Genomic DNA, 25,004 nt, shown 5'->3' with positions numbered 1-25,004 from the left:
CCTGTAGAAAGATCAGCTATAGAAGAAATCACCTTGTAGAGAGTTCAGCTACAAAGAAACTATCATGTAGAGAGTTCAACTACAAACAAATCACCCTGTAGAAAGATCAGCTATAGAAGAAATCACCTTGTAGAGAGTTCAGCTACAAAGAAACCATCATGTAGAGAGTTCAGCTGCAAACAAATCGGCCTGTAGAGAGATCAGCTAGAAGAAATTACCTTGTAGAGAGTTCAGCTACAAGAAACCATCATGTAGAGAGTTCAGCTGCAAACAAATCACCTGTAGAGAGTTAAGCTACAAACAAATCTCCCTGTAGAGAGATCAGCTAGAAGAAGTCACCTTGCAGGGAGTTCAGTTACAAAGAAACAAACCATGTAGAGAGTTCAGCTGCAAACAAATCACCTGTAGAGAGTTCAGCTAGAAACATGTCACCCTGTAGAGAGATCAGCTAGAAACAAGTCACCTTGTAGAGAGTTCAGCTAGAAGAAGTCACATTGTAGAGCTACAAAGAAACTACCATGTAGAGTTCAGCTGCAAACAAATCACCCTGTAAAGAACTCAGCTACAAACAAATCGCCCTGTAGAAAGATTAGCTAGAAGAAGTTACCTTATAGGGAGTTCAGCTATGAACAGATCACCCTGTAGAGAGTTCAGCTACAAACAAATCACCCTGTAGAGAGTTCAGCTACAAACAAATCACCCTGTAGAGAGTTCAGTTACAAAGAAACCACCATGTAGAGAGTTCAGCTGCAAAAAAATCAATCACTCTGTTGAGAGTTCAGCTAGAAGAAGTCACCTTGTAGAGAGTTAAGCTGCAAATAAATCACCCTGTAGAAAGATCAGCTAGAAGAAGTTACCTTGTAGAGACTTCAGCTACAAAGAAACCACATGTAGAGAGTTCAGCTGCAAACAAATCACCTGTAGAGAGTTCAGCTAGAAACAAGTCACCCTGTAGAGAGTTCAGCTAGAAGGAGTAACATTGTAGAGAGTTCAGCTACAAAGAAACTACCACGTAGAGAGTTCAGCTGCAAACAAATCATCCTGTAGAGAGTTCAGCTAGAAGAAGTCACCTTTTAGAGAGTTCAGCTACAAAGCAACCACCATGTAAAGAGTTCAGCTGCAAAAAACTCAATCACCTTGTAGAAAGATCGGCTAGAAGAAGTTACCTTGTAGAGAGTTCAGCTACAAAGAAACCACCATGTAGAGAGTTCAGCTGCAAACAAATCACCTATAGAGAGTTCAGCTAGAAACAAGTCACCCTGTAGAGAGTTCAGCTTGAAGAAGTCACATTGTAGAGAGTTCAGCTACAATGAAACTCCCATGTAGAGAGTTCAGCTGCAAACAAATCACCCTGTAGAGAACTCAGCTACAAACAAATATGCAGTGGTAAAAGATCAGCTAGAAGAAGTTACCTTGTAGAGAGTTCAGCTACAACGAAACCACCATGTAGAGAGTTCAGCTACAAACAAATCACCTGTAGAGAGTTCAGCTAGAAACAAGTCACCCTGTAGAGAGATCAGCTAGAAACAAGTCACCTTGTAGAGAGTTCAGCTAGAAGAAGTCACGTTGTAGAGAGTTCAGCTACAAAGAAACCACCATTTAGAGAGTTCAGCTGCAAACAAATCACCCAGTAGAAAGTTCAGCTATGAACAGATCACCCTGTTGAGAGTTTAGTTAGAAACAAGGAATCCTGTAGAGAGATCACCTAGAAGTATCGCCTTGTAGAGAGTTCAGCTACAAACAAATCACCTGTAGAGAGTTCAGCTACAAACAAATCACCCTGTAGAGAGATCAGCTAGAAGAAGTCACCTTGTAGAGAGTTCAGCTATAAAGAAACCACCATGTAGAGAATTCAGCTGCAAACAAACACCCTGTAGAGAACTCAGCTACAAACAAATCGCCCTGTAGAAAGATCAGCTAGAAGAAGTTACCTTGTAGGGATTTCAGCTACAAACAAATCACCCTGTAGAGAGTTCAGCTACAAAGAAACCATTCTGTAAAGAGCTCAGCTGCAAACAAATCACTTGTACAGAATTCAGCTACAAACAAATCACCCTGTAGAGAGATCAGCTAGAAGAAATTACCTTGTAGATAGTTCAGCTACAAACAAATCACCCTGTAGAAAGATCAGTTAAAAGAAGTTACCTTGGAGAAAGTTCATCTACAAAGAAACCATTTTGTAAAGAGCTCAGCTGCAAACAAATCACCTGTACAGAATTCAACTACGAACAAATCACCCTGTAGAGAGATCAGCTATAAGAAGTTACCTTGTAGATAGTTCAGCTGCTACAAACAAATCTCCCTGTAGAGAGATCAGCTAGAAGAAATTACCTTGAAGAGAGTTCAGCTACAAAGAAACCACCATGTAGAGAGTTCAGCTGCAAAGAAATCACCCTGTAGAAAATTCTGCCAGAAACAAATTGCCCTGTAGAAAGATCAGTTAGAAGAAGTTACCTTTTAGAGAGTTCAGCTACAAAGAAGCCATTCTGTAAAGAGCTCAGCTGCAAACAAATCACCTATACAGAATTCAGCTACAAACACATCACCCTGTAGAGAGATCAGCTATAAGAAGTTACCTTGTAGATAGTTCAGCTGCTACAAACAAATCTCCCTGTAGAGAGATCAGCTAGAAGAAATTACCTTGAAGAGAGTTCAGCTACAAAGAAACCACCATGTAGAGAGTTCAGCTGCAAAGAAATCACCCTGTAGAAAATTCTGCCAGAAACAAATTGCCCTGTAGAAAGATCAATTAGAAGAAGTTAACTTTTAGAGAGTTCAGCTACAAAGAAACCATTCTGTAAAGAGCTCAGCTGCAAACAAATCACCTATACAGAATTCAGCTACAAACACATCACCCTGTAGAGAGATCAGCTAGAAGTTACCTTGTAGATCGTTCAGCTACAAACAATTCACCCTGTAGAGAGAGCAATTAGAAGAAGTCACCTTGTAGAGTGTTCAGTTACAAAGAAACCACCATGGAGATTTCTGTAATCAATATAATATTATGTGACCGGATTTGCGAAAAGGGGTCTTCCACACACATCCAATTCCGTAACCGTTGGAGACCATAACTCAGTGTTCAAGTAACATATTAACCTGAAAATGTCACCACGTATTCAGCTATAGTGGTGCTCACCACTGTCCAAAATTCAAGACAATAGCTCTTTCCAATCTGAAGTTATCAATTGTCAAAGTTGGCAAATTGGATGTGTGTGGAAGACCCCTTTTCGCAAATCCGGTCACATAATTATGTATTATACAGTATATATAATTTGTACATTTACTGATAAAATATTTAAAGTACATCTACTTCATCTTTTCTTCTTCCTGTAGTAAAGAAAAAAACATAGGTTAAAAAAGTCCCAAAGCTGGCCATAGGCCGGCTTTGGGGTATACAAATACAAAAAGAAATGAAATCTAATCCAAAACAGCCAAGCTGTAAAAAAAGTGTGCGGCCCTCAGAAAGGCTATGGTGAAAAAAGATGTGAAATCCAAGGTGGCGGCCAAGAAATGGCTGTGATGGTAGGTTAATGGTAAAAATTTTAATAATGACAATTTAGGTAAATTTTGTGAAGCGGCACAAAAATTCACCTGAATTGTCGTTATTAAAATTTTTACCATTAACCTACCATCACAGCCATTTCTTGGCCGCCACCTTGGATTTCACATCTTTTTTCACCATAGCCTTTCTGAGGGCCGCACACTTTTTTTACAGCTTAGCTGTTTTGGATTAGATATAATATACTTAAAATTATAAGGCTAGTTTAGTTTCATGTAATGTATTGACATTGTATATCAAAAGAATCGCCTACTAATGGCGAACAAAATCGTCTTTCCCATAGCTTCTAATATTGCGAAGATATAGCTCTGTTTACTACTTAATATCTAGGATGTACATGTACGACGCTGGGCTTTCGCGTGAGGCTATATTTGGACGTACATGTACGACGCTGGTCCTTAAAGGGTTAATGTCTGTAGACATATGGTAGCCATGCCCATGTAGATATGCACGAATCCACGTCCATTATTGTCTGCAGGCTTTTGTAAAGCCACGCCCACTGATTAGTTGTTATTATATGAGTCATAATCTAGTATAATAGTGCTGTGAGTAACTCAGCAGATATTTAGTGGTCATGAGCTTGCAAAAAAACTTCACAAACAAGTATAAGAAAAAAATGGGAATTTTAAATTAGATTAGGGACAATGTATAATGCTGCAATAAAAGTACTGAAACAAGCTGGATCGGAGTAGTACGTAATGTCCAAATACTGTAAAACAATAAGAAGTGAGTATCCCTACTGTGCATTAAGTGTACAGTAGGGATACTCACTTCTTATTGTTTTACAGTATTTGGACATTACGTACTACTCCGATCCAGCTTGTTTCAGTACTTTTTATTGCAGCATTACACATTGTCCCTAATCTAATTTAAAATTCCCATTTTTTTCTTATACTTGTTGTAAGTTGTATTCTCATATCTTTATCTGCACTATATATATAATTCTGCAGAGTTTGTACAGTGCTTTCAGTTTACTGGTGCCAGTGCATCGCCTACTGATATTCAGTCATCATCAGTTGTTCAACAACAATACTCACCATTATCTAGTAAGTGAATCATATTCATGTATCTATACATAGGGGCAGCACAGAAGGGTCAAGAAGGACTGTAGTCTCTGTCAAAGAGATTATGGAGGGCCTCTAACATTATCTCTAGCTGTCATTGAGCAATCGTGTTGATTGCATTATACTAAATAGCTAGTTATACAATTCTTTGCTACCTGTAATTCCATTGAATCCACTATAAAAGTATCAAGGTTGTTATACCTTAATAGAGCAGTCACCATAATACAAAAATAATGGTGACTGCTGATATCACTCGCAGATTCAATTTTTTGTGAGTCTGATTCACAAAAATATGCTGGACAGAGAGGGGGCATGCCACTACATAGGCTTACTCGATACTATTATATATGCATCATTATTGAGATACTCTATAAATTATATTAATAGAGCAGTTACCCTAATGCAACATTCAAGTTAATATTAATATTATTCCGATGAACTGCTACAATCACTCTCAGGTTCAATTTCAGAGGGTCAAAATGTCCTGGGGAGCAGGTTCCCAGACCCTCTTTGCATACTAGCGTGCTGTAGTTCTGTACATATATTAGGGATCATGGGGGTTGCACTTTCTTACAAAATATATTGACCAGAAACCAGCCTCACAATACCTTCATGACACCTTGGAAGTATTAGTAAGGTAGTATCAAGCTCAAAAGCATCTTTAGAAGAGTCAAAAGTGCTTCTGATAAGCTGCTAAGAAATATTACTTTTATTTAACAAATTTTCTACCAAATGCCTAACGCTATGCACTTAATTTTAAACTGTTTTATGTTGTTTCAGTCTGACAGGTGCTGTATGACATACCACAGTATGTACAATGTGTGAATCATGGATTTACGTTTGCCCTCCTTTTGTCCCATTCCCTTTTACTGACAGTACAAAGTGTCAATTCACGGTAGCACGATATTGCTCCCCTGTACTTGCTAACTACGTATATCACCTTTTTACTGAATCATCCATATTTTCTGCAGTGACTGGATTGATTTCATGGGAGCTTTTCCTATTGCCATTTGTCTGTAATGCTGAGAATGAAGTGAAGTAGCCACTTCAGTGATTGATAGTTAGAGCACACATTCAGATAAAAAACATAAAGTCAGACTTCCTTTTAATGCAGTATGTGTGGGTTCAGCAGTCATAATTATGTACATTACAAAATACAGTGGAACCTCAGTTATCTGGACCACACTTATCTGGATTCTAGATTAGCTGAACTGTGGAAATGACTGTTCTATTAGAGTAGTGACTGTTCTATTAGGGTGCTGAAATATTTAATTTTAAAGATGTTCTTAATGCTATTTTAAGGTTATTTATACACAGTTTCAAAGATACTGACTTTTCAGACTTATTGACCACCCCTGGTCGGATAACTGAGGTTCCATTGTAAAGAAAATTAGAAATTTTAAGTTCAATTAGGGATTATAGAATTATGAAGTAGTGAAATAAGGGATTTAACCTGAGAACATTTATTCCCTAATCCCATGTTTCACTACATTATGACTGGTGAACTCATGCATACCATATCAAAAGAAATAACGCCGCACACCCCAGCTACCAATTCTCATCTGAAAAGTGAAATATCCATTACACTTTGTTGTCAGCTATGTTCAACCCATTTCACAGCCAGACTTGGGTCCAAATACATTGCATAGTATTTAAATACAAATACTGTAAATTTTCCAAATACAAATACTTTGGTCAGGACAGTATTTAACTACAAATACAAATACTTTCCATAACATTTAAATATAATTTTAAATACTTTAATTTCTCTGATTTACTATCTATGCTGTATACAAGCTAGTTGCACTAACCAAGTTATCAATTAGTCCATGTATTATACCAGTTTTAAACCAACTTCTTCAAGTAGTTTGAATATTGGTAAACTTTTTACTCATAAAACTTGATCTTGTGCACTTGATCTTGATCTTGTACCTTATTTGATTTTCGAATCATTTAATTCAATATCCTGTATTCTAATTTCCTTTAAACCACCAAAATGGCACTTCAACTGCAATGGTTATTGTATCTACAGACTGACGACTTACTATTTTAAGTAGCTTGCTCTGAAAATGTGGGAGCAGATCAATCTTTTACATACTACTAAAAATCATTAAATTTCTGCAAAAATGGTACTGACATTTGCTTTTGGGTCCCCATCACAAGAGCCAAGTTTCAGTGTAATCAGATAATGTGTATGTGTTTTATAATAGGTGTTTACAAAGTGTATAAAATATAGGAGAAAAAGAAAAGAAAGAAAAAAAAAGGAAAAACCCAATCTCTGGTTGTTTAATCAAGACTCACGGTAGTGAGTCGCGCGGCCAGTAAAGCAGAAACGCGCGCCGCAGACAATAAATGACGCGACCACTACGTGAGGATTTTACAAGAACGAACGTTCTCAAATTTGGCCTTCCTGTAATCCACCCGTCACTTACGCTATCCCTCTGAAACTCTGGAGTTGAACTCATCGTGTCACTAGTAACTACCACACAAGCAGTGAAGCAAATCCATGCCGATTGTTTCGTGATCGAGATTGCCGACATGAAAGGGGACGTTTCATTTTTTTTTTATTTTTTTTTTTATCGCATGCGGTTAGACGCAACCGCAGGTGTATGCCTTGCGTTCCTTTGTGCATTCCGAACATTGATCGCCCTGTTATCGCTTCAGTATTCACTCAATCACCTCAAGATTCACATCATCGATTTCACCATACATGATTACCCTACAGTCGTGATTTCAGCACCAAACAAAGTTTCAGTCGTCCTCAGTCGACCTAGAGGCCAAATACAAATCCCAGATTGTTGTTTTCCGCAATACTCGCTTGGCATGTAGGGCAATGTGTCTTTAAACTGTTCTGAAAGTTTCGTTCAGATTGAAACATTTGTTTTCGAGAATGGCTAGTTTGAAATTTGAATTTAGTCGCCCCCACGTCATTTGCTCTCTAAGAATTTTACTCGGAATTTAAAGAATGACGCAGAGCACAACTGCGGTCTCTGGGTATTGATGAACTGGCGCTCTATGTAGTTAATCAGTACATATAGCCACCAAGAAGTGTGCTGCCATAGATTATAGTCCATAGATATAGCTAATCTATGGTGCTGCATACCATCCTTCGTTTTGAAATTAGTCGCCCCCACATAATTTGTCCTCTAAGGGCGCGGCTTAAAGAATGACACAAGAGTACAACTGCGGTTACCAGTTGTTGACACAAGCTGTGAGTAATTAGCACATGTAGCTAGCTTAAAAGGAAGTGTGCAAAATCGCCTAATACAATTGTCACCATGCATTATTGCATTTTATAGCACCCCCACACAAAATTACACATGTAATTACAACATACAGAGGAGACACATGAATACCAAACACTTTTCACAACAATAATGTAAGAATTGTACAATAATGACTGTAATATAACTGCTATGCAAATGTTTTCCAGTGGCCCGCCATGGTAGCAAGTCTCACATGACGGCATGTATATTCATCCAAACACAATGGGAGTAACGAGTGAGTATGATGACAACAAGTTGGTATGACTCCATTTGTAGAATCCAGATGAGTGGGTGTGGCTCCAGTATGTCTAAACGGTTAACAAACATTCCTGTTATAAATACGTGCTAGAGTTGCAATATAATAGTATAGTATTTAAATGCAATAATACATAGTCTCCATTGCATCACTATCAAACGACACTAAGTGGAGGATATTGTTGCATCTCTAGTATGTACACTCTATCAGTACAACCTATCTTAATGGCCACTAGTATAGAAAGACAACCACTCTTGAAAAGCCAATTCCAATTGAGAATTTATACACTGTTACCTGCTGAATGAGTGAAGGTGGCAATAAACAAGTTCCACCGTAATTTATACACGTGATCTGATCCTGTATATTCTGTCAGTGGATGAGATCCACTTGGCCAGGACAAAATGTGACTCAAGTGCCCTGGATGATCCATACTCAACCAACTTATGACCCAGTGGCACAATGGAACTGACTATTTATAGAGAATACAATTACATTTATTTCTAAGATGTGTGGATGTGTGGACACATTACAACACATTACATGTACATACAAGACACGCTACGTACTGTTTTAGCATTTCAAGTCACCACATTATACACGTACCAGTCAACAATGCTTCATAGTGCCCATCAGTAAACCTGAAGAAAAGTTACGAAAAATAAAAATTCACATAAGTACAATGAAACCTCATTAATATGGCAGGCTGTGGGACCAAAAAATTTGGCCTGAATAACAAGGTGGCCTTATTAATGAGGTCATAAGTAATGCTTAGCTATATTTGGGACCTACTAGAGGTGGCCAATATAATGAGGTGGTCTTATTAAAGAGGTGGCCACTAAGTGAGGTTTCACTGTACATATAGTTCACAATATTGTGAACAATATTAATGGTTAACAATATACACTGAAACCTGCAGGTCACTTCTTGTGGAAGATTGCTCTCTACACAAAATGACACATTCAGAGATTGTATTTAGATGGATGATACAGTAACGCATTGTGACTTCAATACTCGTGATGTGTCACTGCTAGGCAGCAACCATATACACGGCACTGCCACATCGCACTTGCTCGCACACACAATTTTGCTAACGATTTTACAAATTGATAATTAAGGGGTGTGGCAACTAGCTGTTTCCCTTCTGTACAAGTGGCCACCAAGACAGGTCCACTGTGGATGAAAGCCAGGCATTAGATATTTGGTATTTCATGTGTTGAAGACATTCCAGGGCTTCTGGTAGTCTCAAATCTCACCACAGTTTAACTCAGGCAGTGTTGTGGTCACCACTAAACTACTGGAATGCTGTGTTATGTTCATCTTATGCTTGGCTACTATATTGTAGAACTGAAATGGATACTCTGAAAAATATATCCTATGGATAATGACTTCATCACTTTCTTCATCAGGAGCTTATAAGGACCAACAGTGAAACTTTTTACACTTGGGGCTGACAGTCAACTGCCTATGTCTGAAGCAGTGCTTTTGGTGCTCTAACAGATTGGCTGCCCCCTTGCTGCCAGCACTCACTGTCTCATACGCTGTCATACACTAAATCCATCTCTATAGCCAGTTAGAACAGCATGCTTCTTACCTTTTTTTAAGGCCGCATAATGCAGCCACCTCTTTAAAAGGCAAGGTTAGAAAATTTTGTCCCTACGGCCTGAATAATGACCAGTTTTCACTGTACTATTAGTGATTAGTGATCATGGGGGATTATTTATTAAGATACTAAGATATACAAACGCTACAACCTCTAAATATAGCAGTAAATTTTTACCCTGGTCCAATGTCTCATAATAATCGTGACTTCGTGAGAGACTCTACTGTGACAAATACATGTTTATCATGATATGTGCTAATCGCCTTTTTACAATTAAGTTTTACAACACAAATACATGTATAGTTAAACTCACCAATTGCGACTAAATCCCTTCAACACGAAAAGACAAATAATGAGACAACCTTGGAGACAACAGCCACACAAGCCTATTCTGGTGCGTTTATTTAGTAGTAATATAAATTTTAAAGGTGTTTATTTACAACAGGACATAATTACGCGCCCCTCTATTGTCTCTGTACATACTTGCCTTTTCTTTACTATTCTCATTTCATTTCACAAGATCTCTTGGCAGGGGCGTAGCTTCTTCACTTGAATTAGTCAATGCTTGAAGTAGATCGAGATACTCTAATAAAACAGTCACATTTCTACAAGTGCCATATTTTTATATTGTAAAGTCTGTAAGTAGCTAGTAATTTAAACTATACAATCCGATGCTAAGCAGAAGTTGTAACTATGCTAAATATTGATTGCTGTGTTCAGTGGTGGAGCAAGTAGTTGATATGAGGGGGGCTGGGCTGACCCAGACTTATTTCTATAGTTTAGTAAGGTGAGACCAAAAAAAAAAAAAAAAAAAAAAAAAAAAAAAGGTCGCAACCAACTGACAAGAGCTTCCACCTCACCAGCTACCATTTCTAGCTGATAAACTACATAAAAATCCTTACATAGCTCGCTACACACTGAATACTTTATTAGAGTGACTGCTCTATTAGAGTATCTCGATCTTTATCACGGTTTTCAGCCCCACTCCAAGAAAGATAATTTCGGTGTGATATCATTCTGAGGGGGGGCTAAGCCCCCCCCCCCCCCCCCCCCCTTTCCGCCGCCTATGGCTGTGTTACAGCTGTTTTGTGACTGCTCTAATAGAGTATCTTGATCGTTTCAATGCAGTACAAGATGAAAGGCAAAGTGTTGTTAAGGGTTTACTAGTTAAAATGGGTGTTAGTTGACTGCAGTTGCATGCCACTAACAGGGCCGTCCAGAGAAATTAGAGGGCCCAGGGAAAAGAGTTAAAGAGGGGCCCAGGGGCAAGGAAGGGTCTAGATCCTGACTGCTCTATTAGAGTATATCGATCTTTCTTTAAACAGGTATTCAAGTGGCCCCTTTCAGGCTGTGGTAGGGGGAAAAATACCCCAGTTACCCCCAATGTGGGCGGCCCTGGCCACTAAAATTACAGTTATATTTTAATATTCTGTCACTGTAATCTGGGGTTTCTGTCAAAACCATGGAAACTACTGACTCACCTACTGTTATCAACAGTGCATTGCTTATTCTAACAAAAAGTATTGAAATCCCATCCAAAAACAGCTTATAGCTGTAAAAAAAGTGCGCGTCCAAGTAAAGCAGAGTTAACTGCGACAAAAAGTAATGATATCATAATGCGGCCATGTGCGAGGTGTGCAAGTTGTAATATTAGCTAATCAGATAATACAATGTTATTGTTAAAGTGTTAATGAGAACTATGTGATGCTGCTAGTTTTGAAGTGTGTGAGCATCTTCATAAATGCCACATAAATTTAATTCTCAATAAAGCAATGTGTATAGATTCTCTGATAGTAATAAATAGTTTGAGTTTGGCCGCCTTTCCTGTATACAGCAATGCTACGAACAAAGGAAAGGTGGCCAAACTCAAACTATTTATTACTATCAGAGAATCTATACACATTGCTTTATTGAGAATTAAATTTATGTGGCATTTATGAAGATGCTCACACACTTCAAAACTAGCAGCATCACATAGTTCTCATTAACACTTTAACAATAACATTGTATTATCTGATTAGCTAATATTACAACTTGCACACCTCGCACATGGCCGCATTATGATATTATTACTTTTTGTCGCAGTTAACTCTGCTTTACTTGGACGCGCACTTTTTTTACAGCTATAAGCTGTTTTTGGATGGGATTAAATATACCTCTGAAATGGCTGGGGTGATTTTGCTAAAATTTGGTATGTGGCCTGCCCTACCTAGTAGACAAATCCACTGTAAAAGCTGCATTATCAGGAAAAAGGATCGTGTGCTATATACACATGTGTGAAAAATGTACAAATCTGATTATTGTTCTTCTGTAATATCCTTATGGTGTGGTTTACCCAGTGAGCATGACAAAATAAATATCATTCCTTGTAAACAACATTCATTACTTTTTTACCCTTAAATCTGCCTAGTCCAGAAAACAACTATATAACTTTTGACATATACATCCAGCCACAATTAACATCATACTACTTGTGGTGTAAAAATATTTAAAATGATACGTGGGGTTTTACCCTAAATGCTAAGTGGCAAAACCAAAAGTTTTCCAGCCATGTTAGTACCTTTTTAGTAAGAAAACACACAAACTCTTTACGTACTGATCCATAACTCAATGGTGGTTGCTCCCATCAGAAGATCCATTTACTGTGCCATTAAATTTTCTACCATGCCACATATGGATCATGTAATTAAACCCATTTTTGAAATTAAAACATGGCAAGAATTTTGAAATGCAAGTTGCTGTTGTTCATTGCTTTGTGACAAGTAAGCCACTGTAGTTACAGTGTAAGCTGCTGCAGTGTAAGCCACTGTAGTTACAGTGTTCATTTAAGTTTCTCCAAGTAGCCCAGTGAACAGACTTTTGATCAATGGGTAGTTTTAGACTATAGTAATTCTACCATCACCCAATGTCACCATGTACATTCATTTTGTGTAGACATGTATTCTCAAAAGTTCTATGCATGTTTAAGGGCTAAATGTGATTAACATATAAATTGAAATTGGTGCTGTTAGACAATGTGTCACGTTTGTGACCAAATTTGACAAAACAAGGCTTCCACACACATCCAATTTTCTGAGACTATTCGGTTAGCTATTGACCTAAACTTTCACACATTTCTTCCATAGCATTGTAATATATCAAGTCAAAATATGAAACTAATGGCATACTCCTACATTAAGATGTGGTTTAAAGTAATAAAAGTGTGTGTGTGAGGAAGCCTTAAATTGGTTTGTCAAATTTGGTCACATTTTGTATTTGAAAGTTTTAAAGCCAGTTGTTATGGTCAGCTTTTTAAGTTCGCTTTTAACTGTTTATCTTTAAAGAACATCCATGTACTTATCCAGTGGATGACATGTTTTGTTTCATGTCATCCACTGGATAAGTCTAGCTACACCACAGCCCCCTCCCCCCGAAACAAAAGGTGTATACCAAACTATTAATAGCATATTATTGAAAATTGGGAGTGCCATGATAATATTGAAGTTTTGACCATCAGTAATCAAAATATGCTTTATGCTTTACAAACTTTCATTTCTTCTCTCTTGCCACACTTTACATACTCACTGTAAAATGTAAATTCCTATGCAATCCAATAGCTTTCACATTTTGCACGCTTTAGTAAGGTTTAAAGTGAAGATAGATATAGGTACTAGTATAGGTAAGATATGTAGTGCTAGGATTCTTCAGTGGTTAAACAATACTGAAGAAATGGTGTAATGATCACTGAGGCAGAATTGAGGTGATTATTACATCATTACTGAGGGTTGTTTATCCACTGAAGAATCCCAGTAATGCATGTCTTAGTGATTTAGACAATGGCCCCTGTAACTGAGTAGCCCACAAATTTGTTGTAAAAATTTGTGGCTACACTGTAGGTGCCTTACCTAGTAAAACACCTATGTACAGCTCTCTTTCCAGAATAAAAATAAAACCCTCATACTTTGCAAATATCAAAGCATTCTCTTTAATGCAGTCAAAGGCTATAACAATAGCAGTGTGGCTAAATAGTTTTGTATATAGTTCACATGGTAAATATATTTCTGCATTTTTTTGTTGAATAAAACAATATGTTTTGTTCTAATACACTGTAGATGTGTCATCCAGAATGGAGCTTCAGGAGAGAATGAAGCATAATCACAAGCGCTTAGAAAAAGGTTAGTGTAATATTTCAGTTGCTGCACAGTATATATCCAATATACACATATTTGTAGTTGTAACACTTATAAATGCAGTGGTGGGTACAGGTGGTTGCATTTGTTTCGACTGAAATTTCCTCTAAAAATGGTGCACATGGCGGGCGAAGCAATGTAGCTTTGCAGACTAATGGCAAATTAGTTCTTAAAACTGTATAACAACATATGACATAGTTAACCTTTAATGCTGCTCTGGCACTGCCCCTATCACAATTGGGGACGGGAATGGTGGCAAGAGATAACTATGGGGTATTTTCTATTACACAGCAGTCAGCATAGAACAGTTAGTTGTTCTAATACTGCAGTCATTACTCTACTAAAAGAGTCAGATGCATCTGGGGGTAGAGCTGTTATAGAGTTCTACAGTGATGTAGCCAGGCCTACTGGAAATGGGTGGGCACACTCAACCACACATTTCACCTAGCACAAATTGCGAGTCCATTCTTAGTGGACTTTACATACATTTGGTTTAAACTGTTTCAAAAGTGCATAAATGTATCTAGCTAGCTATATACTATGCTGCTGTTCCTGCAGCTTATTTCACTAGTCTAATGCTACTGTATGAATGATATAGAAGCTCCAGCTAGAAATGAAAACTAACTTATTACACTTTCGTTGTCTTGTTCTTTAAACTCAGTACACAACTCTTTCTACTCCAGCCTGACTCTTAAGATAGTCATATGGCTTAATTCAGTCACCACTGATCTTTCATCTCCTGGCATTGAACCAACTTGTCTAACATGGTAACACTTGAGAATTTAATTTTTGTTTATAACTTTAGTTCACTTAACCTCACCAACAACATAATCCATGTTGCTACTCACAAGCTAGTATTCCAGATGTGAAAAAACTGGACTCAGGATTCCCTCCTTCCTTGTGTTCCTCTTTCCACGCCTAAAGTTTGGATCATGTGATGCTATGCATTGAATAGAAAGCACCTAAACTACTCAGATCACATGATGTATTGTTATTGAACTTGTTTCGATATCAGCTGTTAATTTGCAACAAAAATATGGCATTGCCAAGGTATGCACTACTCGTTTCTTGTTTGTAATAGTATTCACGAGCGGGTGCTGCTGTTCGAAGGAAATTTGGGTGGGCACGTCCAACCCTTGGCTACACCACTGGAGTTCTATAGCTATCAATGTAAACAGCTAAAGTGCATCAACCATTCCTTCAAGTAGACTCCTTTCCTCCATGGAATAAACACAAAATGACCGAGTTTTAAGCCTGTGCCAATTATGCCAGCATAAGTTGGGGCATAATAGGTAGGTAAAAGCATTGAGCATAATGCCAGCATAATAGGAACAATTGTTGTGTATTGGTTATCAGAGAAGCTGAAACTCTACACATTTTGCAAGATGCAGATTGGGATTGTTTGGTAAAAATCAAATCTACACCTACTTTTGAAGGGAAGATTAGCTAATCGAGATACCCTAATAGAACAGTCACCACATGCTGATAGGACATTCACAGTTGCATTAAATGTAGTCAAAATGCAATTTTCTAAGAGCATATTAATTTTGGGGCATAATGGGGCACAATTGAGCATAATTGGAGTATAGCAGAAGAAATTTTGGAGCATTGCTCAAAAGCATAATGGGCAATTTCAAAAGCATAATAGGCTCCTTAGTTTAGACCTAGTGATATATAATATTTTTTTGTCAAAATAGTTACAACATATAGGTAGATTGGCATTGATGGTTGTGACATTTTTATGCTATAGCTAGCTATTTATATGCTATTTTAACGTAAAGTAGAGTCTGGTGGTTGCACCCCAGACTCTACTGAAATGTATACTGCTACATTTATGTTGTGCCCCATTGCATGTCACGCTATTGCCACTTCTATAGATTTGTATTGAATAATGAGCTTATCACTACAATGTTTATTCAGCCAAAATGGTTACCAAATACAACCTCCAAAGGCTAAAATGTCAACATTTTCCTGTGGGACACTTTCTTCCTGTCAATATATGTACTCATGGTGTGGCATGCCAGCTTCTTGGGCCACACACTACTATCCAGTAATTTTACATTATAATGCATGACCTCGGGTTTGTATGAATGCATGGTGTACAAGTGAAATGCACATTGTAACATCATGCAGAATTCGTATGATAGTAGTGTAATATGTGACCCAGTCTAACAAAAATGGTTTTATTGCCTATTTGAAAGTATTGAAAATGCGGTTTTAAGTATTCAGTGTGTTGTAGCTCGCTAATGGTAGAAGCTAAGTGTACCAAACTTTCACACGATTTGCAACAACTTCTTACAAGACCATCAACAGTAGAAGTAGCCAACACTTAAGTTTCCTGCCATTTTAGATAGTTTTTATACCGAGGTTGACTCTTCCAGGCAAGCTCCAAAAGGGGTGAGAGGCGGGGAGCGGAGGCAGGAAAGGGATTGTATAAAATAATTAAAGAGGAGGCATAGGGATGAATTGAGCCAAGTTATGAGCCATTAAGATTTCAAAACTGGCTAAAATGAAGGGACATTTACAGCACATGTCTTTATTCAACTCCACGAAGCTGTACAGCCACACACAGCCATCCCCAGACTGGCCAGAGCTCCATTGGGGCCCCAGACTGCTCATACAGATTTCCACTGTGCTTAGGAAAAGCAGCCAGAAAAAGCAGACCACTCAAGTCTGGCTGATTTTGATTGTGATATTTGATAGTTTATTTATGTAGCTTTGTGTTCTTGGTGAAAAATCAAATCTGCTGTCATGGGCAATAAAACCGGTTTTGCCAGACCCAGTCACATATTAGGGATATGGAGGATTGCAAATAGGGACCTGCCGATTATGCTGGCATGTATAGTATGTACCTGAAAGCATTAAGCATAATGCTAGCATAATAGGCAGAACATTTGTTTATCATATCACAGAAAAAGATCCATATACTCTAACAGAACAGTCAGAGAATAATCAAACAGCTGACTGTTCTATTAGAGTATATCAATCTTTCTGTGACATGCATTTTGATAAGCAAGGATTTAGAGTCTGTGCTTCAGCAACTTACTATTTTCCCATAAAGTACAAAATTACCAGGAACTGAGATATAATATCGAGCATAATTTGAGTATAATAGGTAAATATTGAGCATTAATTTAAGCATAATAAATAGGCAAAATTCTGAGCAGTGTAGCGTAGCTTAATAGGTAAATAATGAGCATAATCGGCGGGTCCCTACTCACAAAAGCAATACTGACTAAAAGCCAGCTTTGCATTATCTTTATGGTACTGTACCTTGGCGGTTAGGTATAACCACGCACAAATTTGTTATTAGCCTCTTCCAATAGGTTGCTACAAAATTTTTAGATGAATTTTCTACTACCTGACGAACATACATAGTTACTTACTTATTTACTTACTTACTTGCTTACTTATTTGCTAATGCCTTCAGACAAGTGTACCTCAAGGCTGTTGGCCTCATACTATTTTCACTGTAGATGTCACTTCAGTCTGAGAGTTGTCTTTTGGTACACCACAGTATGTAAAATACACTCATACTGGACTTACCTTTGTCCTACTTTGTGTCCCAATTCTCTTTGCTAACAGCTCAAGGTGTCAATCAATTTGTGGTAAAACATGATGACTTCCTACATTAGTAATGGGAATCATTCATATTTTCTGCAGTATCTGCAAAGCCACTTCTCATACTGTTCACTGTTAATACTGGAGTGTTTAATTACACCCAAGTAAAGGTGTTCTACTACATCCACACCTTTAGGGGTGTTCAAACATACCGATAGGGTGTGTTGTGCATTGCAGGGGTGTTGTAGCACACCGATAAGGTGCACTTTATAAAAAATTGCCTAACCCACAATCAAAATAGACTAAATATAAATTGGTAATCTTTAGTGCATGGTAGAGAAGAACATGATCATTGATGTAGTAGTGTGTTCAATTTATTATTATGTTACATTTCCATTACAGTGTTTTACTTTGATGATTGTGATACCTTATAGATTTTTGCCCCATTGGTGATACAGAAAAAACCCTTACAAAGAATTTAAAGTCCAACACACCCTTAGAGTGTTGCTGAATTCCCTGGGGAGATTCATTACGCCCCTGTGGAGAGTAACTAAATACCCCTGGGGAGCACCACAATAACAACAGTTAGAACACCTCTGTTTTAACAATGTTTTTCATACGTAACTTTGTAACACTGTGTAGGGCTGAACATAGCTGAAAGCAAAGTATAATAGCCATGTTGAATCGTTTTTCAGTAATTGATAGTTGGGGCAACAAAACCAATAATTCTTGTAGTATGTTAAAAAAGTAAAAGTACAAGTACAAGGAAAATTTAAATTTTATTACAGATTATCAAAATAAAACAAGTGAGGTTGCCTACACGTGAAAAAAATATATACTAGTGATAACTAATCTCTTTTTTGTAGTGTTCTACATACAGTACATACTTAGCATGTTACCATCATGCATTCTTTATTACAGGGATAAAATCTCCACTACCTCCACCACTGCCACCTAACAATGTGTGTCATCAGCAATTGTTAAATGACATGGTCAAAAAACTCTGTGAATCTTCCATTGACTCTAATAGTTATGGAACAAGTGTAACAGTTACTGGAGCTGGTGGATTTGGCAAGACTTCTATTGTCACTGCTTTATGTCATCATCCTGTGGTGAAGGAACAATTCAAAGATGGCGTTGTGTTTATAGAACTTGGACCACAAGCTACTGATCCCAGTATGAAACTGAGCCAATTATATCACTTGCTAACTGGTCAATACTTGAAACAAGGTGACATCAATCATTCTGAAAGAGAAGTCAATCAACTTACAAGTCTTTATTGTCGCAATCTTCTTGTCATTATTGATGATGTGTGGCATGTTGAAGATGCTGAGCCAATAGTGAAGGCATTCAGTAACTGTAAAATAGTCCTCACTACCAGGATGAATGACATGGAACAATACATACCTACCAAACAGGTAGTTAGTGTAGGTGCAATGGAGCGAAGTGAAGCTATCTCTCTACTGACCTGTGGAGTGATTGATATCAGCCAACTGTCACAAGTAGAGGTGAATTTACTTGATGAACTAGCTCAAGATGTCCACTTGTGGCCACTACTACTTTCTCTTGTAAGAGGACAACTACTTCATGCTTTGAAGCATCACAAGTTATGTAACCATAAAGCCATCAAGCAGATGCAGGATAAATCACATTATAAGGGACTAACAGCTTTTGACAAGAATAATATTGAGGGAAGTCGCAAATATGCTGCTAGAGTTTGCTTAGATGTGACATTGGAGTTATTATCGCAAACATTATCTGATAAATTAAAATCATTAATTTTGTGGACTGGAATAGGGACTTCATTACAAACAGCAGTGTTACACATTCTGTGGAGTGTTACTGTACACGAAGCAAGAGAAATTGCTGATGAACTATGGGCCTATGGTGTAGTCAAGTTTACTGAAATTACAAATCCTTTATTGGATAGAATTCAACATGTAGAAGTTCATTCTATCATCAGTCAGTTAATTATTGAGAACATGGATAGTACTGAACTGTGTAGCTTAGCATCGCTTACAGGTGAAGCAGTATTAAGTAAGGCACATCATGTTATTATGTCCTGCATCACTGGCGATACAGAGACAGTAACTGAACCTCCAAAATACTTAAAATGTAAAATGATAGAAATAGAATATTATATATTACCATATTGTGTGCAGTATACGACCATGCTTACAATACATGATCCTCATCACATTATGTGTGTCTTACAATGGTTTTGTATGGCAATGATGGCTTCATCCTACATAGAATTTTTTTTCCCAACGTTAAATGCTGAAACTAACTCTCTGATAAATAACTGTCAGAAAGCAATAAAAAATGCCCACAAATTGAGTAGAACATTGACTCAAAGTGTACAAAGATGTCTTAGTGAAGGGAGATACTGCAGCATACCTCAAACTGTTCAACAGTACATTAATAAGTATCCTACTGGATCCATAGCATTACAAGCAATTACCATGATAAAGAAAGTTATTCCATACTGTGGTGGGCAGCTGCTAGATTTTATTGTAAACCTAATTAAACAATTACAAACACTAACACCAGAGTATCATCGCATACCTTTAATGGTGCTACCTCGTGTCAGGTTACTCACTAATGAGCTGCAACAAATTGTCAGTTCATTGTTGGCAGGATCACCTGATATGGAAAAGGTTTATAATGATTACATATCTGGGAAGATTGATGAAGAATACTCCTTAGTGAACAATAATTATGTGATGAAATTGAGTAAAATAAGCTCAAACAGTTAGAGTTGAATGAATGTACATGTAGTAAACTAATTACTACCTTTCTGTGTGTTAAACATCACATTCTGTAATTTACATTTTTTCGTTGTAAGGGTTTTATTGTGCATTTCCTAGATAAGATTGCATGTGAGTTACATCCTTTACAAGGTGTATAATTTACAATGTACAGGACTTAGAATTGAGTATAGCGTGATTAAAATACACTAAAGCAGAGTCTAGTCTGGTGCTGCAGGGCAGCACTAGGCGAAGGGGTGCAGACGGGACACCAGACTACATGTAGTAGCTACACACACACACAGGTGCATGACTCAGTTGCTAGCAATTTATTGAAGAATCAAGTTGTAGCTATTGGTCACAAGAGGGTGTAACTAATCACTGGACTGATATATTTTTGGTTTTTACACATTCTGAGGTTGGTTTTATTGAGTCTTGCTAGCTAAGGGCCTTCAGAAAACTTGCAGTCTGCTACGATGAGTGTGAGGAGTGGAGTAAGCAAAAACTGACTTCTCACTACTTGTTATGCTGTACAGCATTTATACACTTCTTAGTATTGTGTTTTGGAGATTGTAATATATAGCAATAGCTAACTGAAAGTCATTTTACTATACTTGTGCTACCTATGATACACTGATATCCTTGAACTAAATAGCTCAGACCCCTGGGACACAACCTATCCTTCCTAAGACAATCTATATATGTGATCCAGTCTAAGAAAACTGGTCTTATCGCCCATGTCAGCACATTTGATTTTTCACCCAGGACACACAGCTAGCTACATGAATAAACTATCTAATTCCGCATTTAAAATCAGCTAGACTTGAGTGGTCTGGTTTTGCTGGCTGCTTTTCCCGAGCCCAGTGGCGATCCGTGACGTGTGGTGTGGGGCCTTAATGGAGCTCTGGTCAGCCTGGGAATGACTGTATGTGGCTGTACAGCCATGTGGTGTTGAATAAGTACCTGTGATGTATAGTGGTTTGATAGGGTAGAACGACCGATTCTGGCCCCAGATAGAGGAGATGAAACTACAAGCTACAACACGTGTTCGCACCTAATACCAACCTAATATATTAGAGTCACACATGTGCAGTAATTACAATAGCTAATAATAGTAACAGTATTAAGTGTCAGTCAATCTAAGACATCCTCGGGGGGGGGGGGGGGGCACAAAGAGCACCAGTCCATTGCTGCACCCTCTGGCGTCCCTTCACTGCCCTTCACTGCTGCTCGACGAACTGGTCTTGACATCTCTTCCACAGTGGGCTGTTTGTTTTGAACATTATCCTGACGTGTTGACCATGGCAACTCTGCTGCTGTGACCTCAAGAGGGTAGAGCTTAGTTATTGGTCGATTTGTCTGACCAGTGGATGTCCTGACTTTTGCAGAACGAGCAAATCCATCGTTGCCCTTGTTAAGATATTCAACAACACCTAGTCTCCACTGAGTCCGGGGAGCATCATCGTGGATGAAGACAACATCACCAACTCCTATCGTCTGTGTGTTATTGCCTGTTGAGCGATGGAATTCTCGAAGCGAGGTCAGATATTCCTCCAAAAATGCTTGAAGAGCAGTACTTGAGCCTTAGTCCTCTTCCTAATGTCTGCATCATCACCGTATGTTGGGTCATCTATCTCATCATCTTCTACTCTCTGATAAGGCAGGGAGATAATGGGTCGGCCATATAGGAGGTGGGATGGTGTTATGGGGTCTATGTCATTGACATCAGCAGAAACATGGGTTAGCGGACGGTTGTTCAACACAGCTTCTACCTCCCCACTATGGTCCGGAGACTGTCCAATGTGACATGACTGTGGCTCAATATCTTCTTCAAAACTGACTTCGTGAGCCCAACGAGTCTTTCCCAAAATCCCCCAAACCAGGGGGCACGTTTGGGGATAAAACGCCAATCAACACCTCTCCTTGAAAGACTCTCAGCTAGTTCCTCAGATGATAATAGGCTCTTGATCTCGGCCGCCGCCAAGTATGTGGAGGCATTGTCAGAGAGCATTTATCTTGGCAGGGATCTTCTGCTGGCGAAGCGATGGAATGCCTGTAAGAAACACGCAACAGTTAGATCAACAACTATTTCCAGATGGATTGCTCTGGAAACAGCGCAGGTGAAGAGGCAAATGTAGGCCTTGCATTCACCTTCACTGCTCCAGACGTACAGCACACCAGTGAAATCCACTCCGGTGACTTCGAACGGATTAGCCATATTGACTCGGCATTTCACAAGTGGTGGAGGGTCTGGCGCTGAATATGGTCTGCATGAAACCTTTCTGCAGATTACACACTTCCGGAGCAGTGAGCGGATGCGCTGTCTTCCTGATGGTATCCAGTACTGCTGCCGGATAACCGTCAGGGTGGAGTTCACGCCACCGTGACGTTGTGTTATGTGTGCTTGTATAATCACAAGGTTTGTGTAATGGTGTTTAGATGGCAGCAAGTAGGGAAACCTTGTAAGCTCTGAAAGTGGGGCATTGTGGATGCGCCCACCACATCTAATCAGCTGGTTCTGATCCAAGAATAGCCTGAGCTGTCTTACCAGTGGGAGCCGTTGAGATTTTGAAGTCAAGTTAGAGATCTCTCTGGGAAATTCTGCATGTTGAACAGCTTCAAGGACCTTCAGGTTTGCCGTAGACATCTCTGCTGGGGTTAGATACCTTGTGCTGACAGTTAGGAGATGTCTTGTATTGTTGACAAAGCGCAACACATAGGCAGTTACTGCAAGCAATCTCTTTAAGCTACTGTACCTCTTGATGTCTATGATGTTCAGGAGGGTAACTGATGGGTCGCTTTCATCTTGTTCGGTGTGCGAGCTTTGATCTGCTTCTTCTAAGTCAATGTCTGATTGTGATAGGAGCACTCCTGTAGGGTCCCAGACTGGCCAACGTTGTTGAGATGACAACCATGGTGGTCCCTGTAGCCACATGGTAGATGAGCTGAGCTGTTGAAAGGTTATCCCTCTGGTCAGGAGATCTGCTGGATTTTCTGCAGACAGACAGTACTTCCACCTATTGGAAACAGAGTGAATCTCAGCAACCCTATGACTTACATATGGCTTCAATGTTTTCTGGCTATTAATCCAATACAGAACTATCTGACTATCTGACCACAAATGAACAGTCACTTGATTCTCAGGGATTTCATAATAAAGTGAGCTAGCCTGGCCGCAAGTACAGCTGCATTTAATTCCAATTTGGGCAGGGTTAGCTGCTTCAATGGTGCAGCTCTAGTCTTGGACATCAGTATTGAGGCTGGTCCTTGCCCTTGTTGGATAAAGGCAACTGCGCCGTAGGCGTTTAAGCTTGCGTCAGCAAACACATGTAGACTAGTGGAAACACCCTGAGGTACTGGAAAAACAATATTGTATTTGCGGGAGAAGGACAGAGTTGTGGCTTGTGCAATGTTCGCAGCAATGGTGATCCATTGAGTGCACAGACTGGGGTCAAGTGTAGTGTCCCACTCTAAATGCTTTTGCTATAGCTGTTGTAGGAAGAGCATTGCGGAGATCGTGACAGGTGATAGTAGTCCCAATGGATCAAAAATGCTTGACGACCACTTGAGAACCTCTCGCTTAGTCATTGTAGGTGGAAATTTTGTGTCTAGGTTGTGGGAGACATAGAGCATATCACTCTCAGTGTTTCAGTACATTCCTAGTACTTTGACTGGGTTGCTTGGTTCAGCAACCTTGTGCTGTGATGCTACCTACTGAAGGCAATCACAGTTCGAGGACCAGGAGCGTAGGTTGAAACCTGCACTACCAAGTACTGAACGAGACTCAATGAAATATTTGTGTGCAGCTTCCACACTATGGCAACCAGACACAACATTGTGTCTACGTAAAGATTGTGAAGTAGATCCTGTGATATTGCTGAGGAATTCCGAATTAGGTGGAAGCTAAGTGCTGCATACGGCATGAAAGGAGAACTAGTAGCTCCAAATAGCACAACTCGGAATCTATAGATCACAAAGGGGCTGTTCTCATCAGTGGGATCTGACAGCCATAAAAAACGTGTACTGTCCCTGTCTGATTCGTCAAATACTCATGGAGAAAGGCTTTCTCGATGTCAGCTGAAAGCGCAATTGTATGTAGCCGGAAACGGAGAAGAATGGTGCAAAGATCTGTGAGGAACGGGGGGCCTGCTGAAAGGCAGTCATTAAGGCTAGGATTGTTGCGAGACTGTTTGCAACTGCAGTCGTACACTATTCGGATAGGTGTGGTGGCCGAGTCTTTTCTGACTGGGTGATGGGAAATGTAGTGTACATTATGTGTGTGACTGCCACTCTCTACTCTTTCTATGAAGCCTTTTTGTTCTTGATCTTCAATGATGGTTCCATGTTTTCAGTAGCTCTGGCGTTTTGGACAATCGATGTGCTAGGGACCTAGTTCGTTTCGAGCAGATAAAATAATTAGATGGGAGAGGAGGGTGATCCTCTCTTCAGGGAAAGCGCAAGCTATAGGCACCATCTGATCGTATAGTGATATGGCTTTTCATGTATTGCTGGAGGAACACACTGTTATCTGGAGTGTCTGCAGTGGGTGACAAGCTTGCAGACTCTGTATTCCAGAATTGGAATAGGTCACTGGTTTCTGTGGTACACGATAGTATAGCTATGTGTAAGTTAGTTGAATTAATGGGTTGAGGTAAGGGAAGTGGGCCAGACAATAGGTAGCCTAGTCGTGATTGAACTGCTGTGGGACCATCACCCCCGAATTACCTCATCTTGTACGAAATGCCAGTAGTGGTCAGCCCCAATGAGAATTGAGATTTGGAA

At 39.0% G+C, this 25,004-nt stretch overlaps 1 protein-coding gene and 1 long non-coding RNA gene across 5 annotated transcripts in view; one reads left to right on the top strand and one right to left on the bottom strand.

Annotated features, from left to right (window-relative positions):
• LOC136246934 (uncharacterized) overlaps nt 1-20,394 on the top strand; it is a 43,502-nt gene extending 23,108 nt beyond the window's left edge. For all 4 annotated transcript variants that reach the window (XM_066038536.1, XM_066038537.1, XM_066038534.1 and 1 more), the window contains 3 exons: nt 4,510-4,605; nt 13,837-13,899; nt 18,397-20,394. In XM_066038536.1, the coding sequence (XP_065894608.1) occupies nt 4,510-4,605; nt 13,837-13,899; nt 18,397-20,231 (1,994 nt within the window). In that variant the 3' untranslated portion in view covers nt 20,232-20,394. The remainder of the gene's footprint in view (nt 1-4,509; nt 4,606-13,836; nt 13,900-18,396) is intronic.
• On the bottom strand, nt 7,894-10,160 carry LOC136246936 (uncharacterized). Its single transcript, XR_010696936.1, has 3 exons — nt 10,059-10,160; nt 8,712-8,783; nt 7,894-8,197 (listed from the first exon to the last, which is right to left on the bottom strand). It is a non-coding gene; the product is annotated as an uncharacterized lncRNA (long non-coding RNA).
• Nucleotides 20,395-25,004: the final 4,610 nt, after the last annotated feature.

The sequence above is a fragment of the Dysidea avara genome, chromosome 2 (genome assembly GCF_963678975.1).
Source record: "Dysidea avara chromosome 2, odDysAvar1.4, whole genome shotgun sequence".
Lineage (NCBI taxonomy): Eukaryota > Metazoa > Porifera > Demospongiae > Dictyoceratida > Dysideidae > Dysidea > Dysidea avara.
This window is presented reverse-complemented; position numbering and strand designations above follow the sequence as displayed.